Source organism: Epinephelus moara, chromosome 8 (assembly GCF_006386435.1).
Source record: "Epinephelus moara isolate mb chromosome 8, YSFRI_EMoa_1.0, whole genome shotgun sequence".
NCBI lineage: Eukaryota > Metazoa > Chordata > Actinopteri > Perciformes > Serranidae > Epinephelus > Epinephelus moara.
Window position 1 is genome coordinate 44123035 of NC_065513.1, and position 11111 is coordinate 44134145.

The 11111-nt window shown below is 43.5% G+C and overlaps 3 protein-coding genes across 9 annotated transcripts in view; 2 read left to right on the forward strand and 1 right to left on the reverse strand.

Moving 5' to 3' along the window:
• The window catches only part of endog (endonuclease G), a 6415-nt gene extending 6103 nt beyond the window's left edge, over positions 1-312 (forward strand). Inside the window, exon 7 of the mRNA XM_050050682.1 lies at positions 180-312. The gene's annotated coding sequence lies outside the window, so the exon portion shown is untranslated. The remainder of the gene's footprint in view (positions 1-179) is intronic.
• A 1110-nt stretch (positions 313-1422) lies between these two features.
• Positions 1423-11111, reverse strand: part of LOC126394079 (transcription termination factor 1-like) — a 15689-nt gene continuing 6000 nt past the window's right edge. For 2 of the 6 annotated variants that reach the window (XM_050050679.1, XM_050050675.1), the window contains exons 2-11: positions 9570-10316; positions 8424-8548; positions 7115-7300; positions 6115-6193; positions 5846-5970; positions 5533-5728; positions 5293-5385; positions 4726-4833; positions 2548-2633; positions 1423-2097 (exon numbers count right to left, since the gene is read on the reverse strand). In XM_050050679.1, the coding sequence (XP_049906636.1) occupies positions 1889-2097; positions 2548-2633; positions 4726-4833; positions 5293-5385; positions 5533-5728; positions 5846-5970; positions 6115-6193; positions 7115-7300; positions 8424-8548; positions 9570-10222 (1860 nt within the window). In that variant the 5' untranslated portion in view covers positions 10223-10316 and the 3' untranslated portion in view covers positions 1423-1888. Of the gene's footprint in view, positions 2098-2547; positions 2634-4725; positions 4834-5292; positions 5386-5532; positions 5729-5845; positions 5971-6114; positions 6194-7114; positions 7301-8423; positions 8549-9569; positions 10317-10451; positions 10855-11111 lie in introns of those variants that run through there. The other 4 variants (XM_050050673.1, XM_050050674.1, XM_050050676.1 and 1 more) reach the window with 4 other exon arrangements.
• LOC126394080 (uncharacterized) lies at positions 2640-4716 on the forward strand. Of its 2 annotated transcripts, none has more exons than XM_050050681.1 (2): positions 2640-3070; positions 3224-4716. In XM_050050681.1, exons 1-2 carry the CDS (start codon positions 2916-2918, stop codon positions 4368-4370), a joined length of 1302 nt encoding a protein of 433 aa, XP_049906638.1. In that variant the 5' UTR covers positions 2640-2915; the 3' UTR covers positions 4371-4716. The 2 variants fall into 2 exon arrangements, with proteins under 2 accessions (XP_049906638.1, XP_049906637.1); XM_050050680.1 differs by having other exon boundaries at positions 2640-2920; positions 3071-4716.

The following is an 11111-nucleotide window of genomic DNA, read 5'->3' on the forward strand; positions in this document are numbered from 1 at the left end:
GGTTTCTAGCTCCACCTTTTAGTACCAGATCTGTGTGCTAGGTACCCCAACAGAGGGGGGACCAAACATGGGGACGCTAAGGAACGCTTCTGTTGCTACCATCCACAACTTTTACTGTGGAGACAGAAACTATGAACAGTATTAACATTATTGATTATTCCTGATGTGTCTTTACTCAGAGAGCCGACGTGTTTCCTGCGAGACGCCTGCTGGACAGCATCATCATGTGACATCATCATGTTTGTATATTATTATATTTGATATTTCAGAGATAATTGTGATTAAAGATGATCAATAAATAATAATCAGCTGTCATTGATTGCTGTTCGTCTTTAAGTGCTTCTGTAGATAAAAACTCTTAACCTGTTTTCACTTTAAGGGTTTTAATTCATTAATTCATTCATTCATTCATCAATCACATTTGGGCCTTAAATCTCACTTCCCCCTTAAACTCTGCAGATAATCCATTAACCCCACAGTTCACCTTCGCCTTTGGAGAAGTTAAGGTATCTGTTATTGTACTTTGACAGGCTTAAGGGGTTCTAACTCTCAGCTGATGCAGAAAATAATAAATAATCCCATAATAAACTCCATTAATCTAACCTAAATCTGATGAAAGGGGAACTAATGTTTTTTTCAACCTGGGCCCTATTTTCTGATCCCCTTTTGTCTAAATGAGTGATAGGATGTTCAATATGTGACATTTCTTCAGTATGAAGCTAGGGCTGACCTACCTGCAGCCCGTGAGCGCGCGCTATATTAAATAATAGGGCACTCAGACAGCGTCAAACGTCAAAATACGTCCACTAAAAGTGCATTTTTTCACACAGATAGGCTCGGATTGTTAGTATAATTATCCGACAACATAACGGAAAGGAGAAATGAACGTCTGTGTTTACCTTTAGCTGGATTCAGACATGTTCCTCTGCCTGTTGCTGCTCCCTCTCTCTCTTCGTCCGCTCTTCAGTTTCAATGAGCTCTGCGTCCGTGTACATGTAACACTTAGTGTTCAAATAAATACGGGCGCTCATCAAATTCAAATGGCTCATCCAGATCCAGCTGGTCAAAATTGGGTAAATCAGTTCGTAAGTTCCCCTTTAATGAGAGTCCCTTAACTTTTTACCTTTCAGAAACTTAAGCCTTAACTTTGCTCATTCAGTCATTAAAGGTTCTGTTATTAAGGGAATGATTAAGGGATATATTATGGGATGTTAAATGAATATTTAATGAGGTCTAGATCTAAGGGCTTTTAAACTGATACAGATAAACACCTTATTTTTACACCTTAAATCTTATTGGTCAGTTCAAAAGCCCTTAAACATAAACCCCCTTTTCTGTTGTAATGCATTAATTAACAATGTGAATCTCAATGATGTATTGATCAGTGATGAGTGGGTGATTGACAGAGGCTCAGACAGGAAACAGGAAGTAAATATTTAATTAGAAAACCAAATCACCACAAATTCATCAAGACTTTCAAAATAAAAGTTTGTTGAGTTCGTTCATCTCTTGGAGCAGTGAGGGTCAGGGGAGCAGTTTACAGGAAGTGTGGCAGCTGGCTGCGGCGAACAGGTGACCGTCAGCTGATTACAAAAAGGCGTGGTGTCACCAGCAGACAAAGTTTCACTCGTACGAACAGAAACGTCCCAATCTGATTTAACATCAGTCCAAATGACATCATCACCTCGCTGTCCGACGTGTCTGTGTGGGTCATGTGATCATGGTGACATCAACGCCGCTTTCGCCACAGCAGATCTGTCGGCTCTCATAACTGTTAGACTCTGCTACCTCATATCGCAGGCATACACCGGCGTGATAACGGTGCACATCCACACTCTGACAGAAAGCCAGCCAATCACATCGGAGAAGGGGCGGGGCCTGCTGTTCTCTACAGGCGTCTTCGTCCTGATTGGCCGGAGGTCAGCTGACTGTTGTCCACCTCTATGAAGTCGTCCTCTCCATCTTGCGAGCCGATGATGTCAGACAGCAGGTAGCTGGTGTCGCTGTGCGCCTCCTCCTGCTCCTCCTCCCTGCTGAGCCTCCTCAGCTTCTCCTTCAGGACGGGAACCACCATCAGCTGCAGGAAGTCCACGATCTCTGAGCAGACAGGAAGTGACATCATACATTACATCAAGCACTGAATCTCTGAGCAGACAGGAAGTGACATCACACATTACATCAACATTCATTAAACACTATCTGTAGAGCGGAGTATCTTTGATCCATCAGAGTACTTAAGTTAATACTTTAATTACTTCATAAGGTACTTCATTACACACTGAGAAATACTATAGTACTGAGTAACAGAGTACTGCAGTAGTGAGTAATAGAGTACTGTAGTAGTGAATAATGGAGTACTGAAGTAGTAAATAATGAAGTACTAAGTAACAGAGTACTGCCGTGGTGAGTAATAGATTACTATAGTACCACATTCTGTAGTCGTGAGTAAAAGAGTACTGTAGTAATGAGTAATAAATTACTGTAGAAGTGAGTAATAGATTACTGTAGTAGTAGTAGTGAGTAATTGGTTACTCGAGTAGTGGGTACCTCCGTAGGATAAACTGGTCCAATTGGGAACTCTGGAAACTTTCAGTCTGTGGAAACTTTTCTGTACACACAACGGAGTCACGTTACTGCAACACAACAACACAGGAGGACTGTTAGTACTACTGTCAGGACACTTCAGTACTACTGTCAGGACACGTGTACTACTGTCAGCACACTTTAGTACTACTGTCAGGACACGTGTACTACTGTCAGGACACGTGTACTACTGTCAGGACACTTAAGTACTACTGTCAGGACACGTGTACTACTGTCAGGACACTTCAGTACTACTGTCAGGACATTTCAGTACTACTGTCAGGACACTTCAGTACTACTGTCAGGACACAGGTGTACTACTGTCAGGACACATGTTGTGTACTACTGTCAGGACATGTGTACTACTGTCAGGACACTTCAGTACTACTGTCAGGACACGTGTACTACTGTCAGGACACATGTGTACTACTGTCAGGACACAGGTGTACTATTGTCAGGACACAGGTGTACTACTGTCAGGACACAGGTGTACTACTGTCAGGACACATGTTGTGTACTACTGTCAGGACACATGTGTACTACTGTCAGGACATGTGTACTACTGTCAGGACACTTCAGTACTACTGTCAGGACACGTGTTCTACTGTCAGGACACATCAGTACTACTGTCAGGACACAGGTGTACTACTGTCAGGACACATGTTGTGTACTACTGTCAGGACACGTGTTCTACTGTCAGGACATGTGTACTACTGTCAGGACACTTCAGTACTACTGTCAGGACACATGTTGTGTACTACTGTCAGGACACTTCAGTACTACTGTCAGGACACTTCAGTACTACTGTCAGGACACATGTTGTGTACTACTGTCAGGACACATCAGGACTACTGTCAGGACACATGTTGTGTACCAGTACTACTGTCAGGACACATGAGTACTACTGTCAGGACACATGTTGTGTACCAGTACTACTGTCAGGACACATGAGTACTACTGCCAAGACACATGTTGTGTACCAGTACTACTGTCAGGACACATGTTGTGTACCAGTACTACTGTCAGGACACATGTTGTGTACTACTGTCAGGACACATGTGTACTACTGTCAGGACATGTGTACTACTGTCAGGACACTTCAGTACTACTGTCAGGACACATCAGTACTACTGTCAGGACACATGTGTACTACTGTCAGGACACGTGTACTACTGTCAGGACACATCAGTACTACTGTCAGGACACATCAGTACTACTGTCAGGACACATGTGTACTACTGTCAGGACACATGTGTTCTACTGTCAGGACATGTGTACTACTGTCAGGACACTTCAGTACTACTGTCAGGACACTTCAGTACTATTGTCAGGACACTTCAGTACTACTGTCAGGACACAGGTGTACTACTGTCAGGACACATGTGTACTACTGTCAGGACACATGTTGTGTACTACTGTCAGGACACATGTGTACTACTGTCAGGACATGTGTACTACTGTCGGGACATGTGTACTACTGTCAGGACACTTCAGTACTACTGTCAGGACACATGTGTTCTACTGTCAGGACACAGGTGTACTACTGTCAGGACACTTCAGTACTACTGTCAGGACACATGTTGTGCACTACTGTCAGGACACATCAGCACTACTGTCAGGACACATGTTGTGTACCAGTACTACTGTCAGGACACATGAGTACTACTGTCAAGACACATGTTGTGTACCAGTACTACTGTCAGGACACATGTTGTGTACCAGTACTACTGTCAGGACACATGAGTACTACTGTCAGGACACATGAGTACTACTATCAAGACACATGAGTACTACTGTCAGGACACATGTTGTGTACCAGTACTACTGTCAGGACACATGTTGTGTACCAGTACTACTGTCAGTACACATGAGTACTACTATCAGGACACATGAGTACTACTATCAGGACACATGAGTTCTACTGTCAGGACACATGTTGTGTACCAGTACCACTGTCAGGACACATGTTGTGTACCAGTACTACTGTCAGGACACATGAGTACTACTATCAGGACACATGAGTACTACTGTCAGGACACATGAGTACTACTATCAGGACACCAGTACTAATGTCGTCATCTTCATCATCATCATCATTGTCATCACTGTCAGAGAACAAAATAAAATCCTGCGTTTACTCACCCGATGGCGTGAGCGACCTCGTCCCAGTCGATGTCAGCCATGTCGTTCACCTGCATGTTGTACAGCCTAAAACAGACAGTTAGTTTGTCTTCATCATCATCATCGTACCTGACAGGATGACACGTTTAAACCACACAGAGCTGTAATCACATGACCAGTGACATCACATTAATCATTAATGAAGGATGAATTAAAGGGACAGTTCAGATATTTTGCAGTTGGTGTGTGTCCTAGAGAAGACAGCAGTCGTCTCATCTCAGAGAAGCTCAGTGATGTCCTGCTGTGGGCGGAGCAACAATAAGACACGTTTTAGACACCTTATAAAATCACCATCAGTTTGTCCACACTGTGTGACACTCCTCTGGCAGTACTTTTTCTTAGCCTTAGAACGTCTGTTCTTACGAGTGAGTACAGCAGTGTATCATGCCACAGGTCAAACATCTGAACTGTCCCTTTAAGGGTCTCCAGGCTGTCTGAGACACACTGTCGACATACTTTCGGACCTATGTGTTATATCCTGTCCATGTCCACAGGAAACAGAGCTTTTATTGTGAAAGGCTGTCTTACGTGTTGATGAGGTGGATTTTAGCCTGAAGTCCTTCAGGTCCTCTGTTGAAGGTGCTGACACCTGAAGACAGTTTGGACTTCAAGAGGGAGAACCTGAAGGACACACAGACATCACATTTGGACACCTGGACAACTGAAGAACTGGAAACTTGAACAAATGAACACCTGGACACCCTACAGTATCAGAATGAGTACCAGTACCACTACCAGTATAGCAGGAAACCCAGCAGGTGTACTGACCACTTGAGTCGACACTGGCTCCAGGACCTGGTCCCGACCTGCTGACTGATCTCCTTCCAGGGCAGGTTGTTACACAGCTGGTCTCTGCTCAGACCAGGACCAGTAGAGCTTTGCTGGACCAGAACCTCCAGATGGGCCTTCAGAGCCTGCTTCAACCTGGACTCCTCGTCTGGACTCCACGAACCGCGACCTGCAGCTGGATGGACACAGGTGAGGGTCAGGTTACTGTGACAGCTGCAGAGAACTCATCTGAATAAAGACGTCTCCAGTGTTGTAACAGAACCTGAGAGAACCTCAGGTTCTGGGTGTTTACCGAGGCTGACGAAGCGTTTCTGTAAAGAGTACACGCTGCGATCCATCTTCTCAGAGATCTTCCTCCAGTCGTTGCCGTGGAGATTCTGTAACTTCATCAGAGAACGCACCTCCTCCTCTGAGTACCTGGAACAGGACGACCACAGGTAGAACATGAACATACAGAGAACACATAGTCAGGATGTGGAGATACAGAGGGTTCCACAGATAGATCACAGAATGTTTTTGTCCGAGTACAGAAACAGACTCATAATCAGTTTGACCTCTGACCTTCCTATGTGGTTCCTGTCGTCAAAAATCTTTTTGGCTCTTGTGTGAACTTGTTGGCACGTGCGAGGAATCCCCTCGGCTGGACGGACACAGAGAGACAGAAAGTTGATTAATGTATGGAGGTTATATTAGTAACTACTGACAGTCTGTGTTTCATGGGGTTAAGTTTTATTAGAACTTTGTTTCAGACAGGGCCAAAGCAGTGCTACACATCCACACTGCAGTACTACACACACACACACACACACACACACACACACACACACACACACACACACACACACACACACTCACACTGCTTTTCCTGTTTCCTAGCCTCAATGTCACAAATACAAGCCAAGTGTCCGTATCTCTTGTCAGTGCTGTATCATTAAATCTAAAGAGCTGATAGATTAAGTGAAGGCTACAATCCAAACCCATTAACAGCAGCACTGTTATGAGCAATGTGGAATAAAATAAAAGTGATGTATTTCATGGCAGACTGTAGCGACAGAGACAGGGTAGTTTTGATTGGCTCTGACTCTGGAGAGGCAGTGCATGATTGGCTGTGGCTAAGCAGAGGGTGTGAGGGACAAGAACCATGGCTTTTTGCGTTTGTTCACATGTGTTTCCCATCAAGTGGAGGCATCATGTCTCTTGTGGTCATTCCCTGAAGAGGGAGGAATTGGACTGTGCAGCAGCCTGAAACTGCAAATTAATGGAAAAATGCATAGTGACAGAATTACAACCTTTCTCTCCCCCCATCTATCTCTTTCTCCACCCTCCCTGTAGCTTGACGTCCACCACCAGGNATACTACACGCATACATACACACACACACACACACACACACCCACACTGCAGTACTACACACACACTGCAATACTACACGCATGCATACATACACACACACACACTGCAGAACTACACACACACACACACACACACACACACACACAAACACACTGCAACACTACACACACACACACACCAATCATGATGTTTGTGTTTCTTTACGTACCGATTCTCTCCAGGAAGTGATGTCGTGCTCTCAGCTTCTTAATCTCTACCTCCTGATCTTTGTACCTCTGAGGAAACAGAAGCTGATTGGCCGAGCTGATGCCTGTCAGAGCCAGGAAGTCTGCCACGTTCTCTCTGATTCGCTGATTCTCTTCCTGAGAGCACCGCCCCCGACGCAAAGACACACCTGGAGGACGAAGGACAGGTGAACACGCAGTAGTTCAAGAATTGTCCTCATAAACACCTGACTGTTTACAGTATCGGCACCTGGTTGTTTACAGTATCGGCACCTCGTTACCTCGCTGTTTACACTATCGGCACCTCGTTGTTTACAGTATCGGTACCTGTTGTTTACAGTATCGGTACGTACCTCGTTGTTTGCAATATAGGTACCTCGTTGTTTGCAGTATCGGTACTTCGTTGTTTACAGTATCGGTACTTCGTTGTTTACAGTATAGGTACCTCGTTGTTTACAGTATAGGTACCTCGTTGTTTACAGTATAGGTACTTCGTTGTTTACAGTATAGGTACCTCGTTGTTTGCAGTATAGGTACTTCGTTGTTTACAGTATAGGTACCTTGTTGTTTACAGTATAGGTACTTTGTTGTTTACAGTATAGGTACCTCGTTGTTTACAGTATAGGTACTTTGTTGTTTACAGTATAGGTACCTTGTTGTTTACAGTATAGGTACTTCGTTGTTTGCAGTATAGGTACTTCGTTGTTTACAGTATAGGTACCTCGTTGTTTACAGTATAGGTACTTCGTTGTTTACAGTATAGGTACCTCGTTGTTTACAGTATAGGTACCTCGTTGTTTGCAGTATAGGTACCTCGTTGTTTGCAGTATAGGTACTTTGTTGTTTACAGTATAGGTACTTCGTTGTTTACAGTATAGGTACCTCGTTTACAGTATTGGTACCTGTTGTTTACAGTATCGGTACCTCGTTACCTCGTTGTTTACAGTATAGGTGCCTTGTTGTTTGCAGTATCGGTACCTCGTTGTTTGCAGTATAGGTACCTTGTTGTTTGCAGTATAGGTACCTCGTTGTTTACAGTATCGGCACCTTGTTGTTTACAGTATCGGCACCTCGTTGTTTACAGTATCGGCACCTCGTTACCTCATTGTTTATAGTATCTGCACCTGGTTGTTTACAGTATTTGTACCTTGTTGTTTACAGTATTTGTACCTTGTTGTTTACAGTATCGGTACCTCGTTACCTCGTTGCTTACAGTATCGGCACCTGGTTGTTTACAGTATTTGTACCTTGTTGTTTACAGTATAGGTACCTTGTTGTTTACAGTATTTGTACCTTGTTGTTTCAAGTACTTGAAGCGCTGCAGGTCGTATCTCAGCAGTTTGTTGATCTCATCAGCTGATTTCTTCTCCACGCCTGGAACAAACTCCTGAAGCTCCTTTAACGATGCCCAGTCCACTCTGACATCACAGGAAATACACTGTTAACACTGCGCTATGATTGGATAAGAGAAACACTGCGCAATGATTGGACCACAAACGACTTTTACGATACAACTTCTTTCTTACAATGTTATGACTTAATCTCACAACATCACGATTGACTTTAAGACTTTATCTCAAAACACTATGACTGTATCGTACAACATCGTGACTTATCTTACGTTACAACTATCTTTTTTTAAGACTTTATCTCATACTGTTACAAATGTATCATACAACATTATGGCTTTGATCTTACAATGTTAACACTTTATGTAACACTACAAGTTTTATCTTAATCTTACAACATCACAACTAACTTTTAGACTTTATCTCAAAACACTACGACTGTATCGTACAACATTATGACTTTTATCTTACAACGTTACCACTACTTTGTTACAACTTCTTCCCAAAATGTGACGAATGTATCTCACAACGTTATGGCTCTATCTTAAACTTTACAACTTCTGTCTTTCTTTACAACTTCACCTTAAAACATTAAGACTTATTTATATTTTATTATATTATATTTTATGTTACAACTTTGACTTTTTTTAAGTGACAACTTTAATATTACAATACAATTTTTATTGTACATCTTACAATGTTTACACTTTATCTTACATTGCAACTTTAGCTTAATGTTACAAATGTATCTTACAATATTACGACTTTTCTGTAACCACTTTATCCCACAATATTAAGACATTATTTTACATTACGACTTATTTATCTTACAACATTATGACTGTATTTTATGTTGCGATTTTCTCTTACGATGTTATGTCTTTATGTAACGTTACAACTGTATCATCTAATAATGGACACTGTTAATGCAGACTCCTTTTCTTCTAACATTTAAACTTCTTTATCGTAACTTTGAGACTTAAAACTTTGTAAACAGAATATCTGAAGTTATTGACATCTCAGAAGTTTTCTTTCACTGCGACGACAAGTTACATTAATAACAATAAAAATAATAAACAGAAGAACTTACTGCTCCTCTCCTTCAGCTCCTCTTTTCTTCTTCACTCCTTCTCTTCCTCCTCCTGTCGTCCTCTTCTTCGTCTCCCCCACCTTCTCTTTTGCTCCTCTCCTCTCCTTCCCTCTCTCCTTCTTCCTTTTCTCTCCTACAGTCCCTCCTTCCTGTGACATCACTTTCTCCCCTCTCTTCTTCTTCTTCTCTCCTTCCTGTGACATCACTTGCTCCACACTCTCTTCTTTCGTCTTCTTTTTCTTCGTGGCAATGTCGTCTGTCTCTCTGTGGTTATGGTCTGTTGTTACCATGGCGATGCTCTCCTCACCCTGCCCTTCCTTGTGTTTCTTTTTCTTCTTCTTCTTCTTCTTCTTCTTCTCTGCTTCGTTGGTTTCTGCGGCGTCCTGCACCTCGTCCTTCACCTCCTCCTCCTGCCTCTCCATTCTCTTTTTCTTCTTCCTCTTCTCCTCCTTCTCCGGGCTGCTCACATCAGCAGGAGGAGGAGGAGGGTGAAGACTGTCCTCCTCTTTCTCTCTCGTCTTCTTCTTCTTCTTCTTCTTCTTCTTTTCTGCTTTCTCAGGTGTTTCGATGTCAACAGGTGTGGGACACTCTTCCATCTCTGACCTCCTCCTCTTCTTCTTCTGAGGGGAGAGACAATCTGCAGGAGGACTCATGACAGAAGGAGGAGGAGGTGATGGAGGAGATGACGGAGGAGGAAGTGATGGAGGATGTGCAGACTTGATGCTGTTGATCAGTTTGTTGTTGAAGCTGTAAAAGAAGAAACAAAGTTCAGGTTAAAGGTGTCCTCGTGTCTCACTGTGTCTCCTGTCTCACTGCGTCCTCCTGCATCCTCCTGTCTCACTGCGTCCTCCTGTCTCATTTCGATGTAGTATAGCAGCATACCATGTAGCGTAGCAGTGTACAGACTGATGTAGCGTACCAGCGTACAGACTGATGTAGCGTAGCAGCGTACAGACCCATGTAGCGTAGCAGTGTACAGACTGATGTAGCGTAGCAGTGTACAGACTGATGTAGCGTAGCAGCGTACAGACTGATGTAGCGTAACAGCGTACAGACTGATGTAGCGTAACAGCATACAGACCCATGTAGCGTAGCAGTGTACAGACTGATGTAGCGTAGCAGTGTAGCAGACTAGGGATGCAACAATATTCGGTATTTTACCAAACCGTTCAATATGCCCTGTTCGGTTCAATGCACAACGGCAAACAACGGTATTTTCGGTACGTTTCCCCGTCACAAAACTTTTTCAAAACTTTGTGCAGCCGCGCATGCTGTGTGATCCCCTCAGGAGCAGAGGCATGAGAGCAGCACATTGTTCAGGCTCAGTGCCATGCGCTGCTCATGCCGCCTTCAGAGCCAATCAGAACGTCCCTGAATTTCCTAGGAGCCAATCAGCGCTCTACATGCAAATGTTGAACGCTGAGGAGCGCTGACTGGCTCCTGGGAAACTCAGGGACGTTCTGATTGGCTCTGAAGCCGGCATGAGCAGAACATGGCACTGAGCCTGAGCAGTGCAGAAACAATGGCGAGTGAAAGAGACTC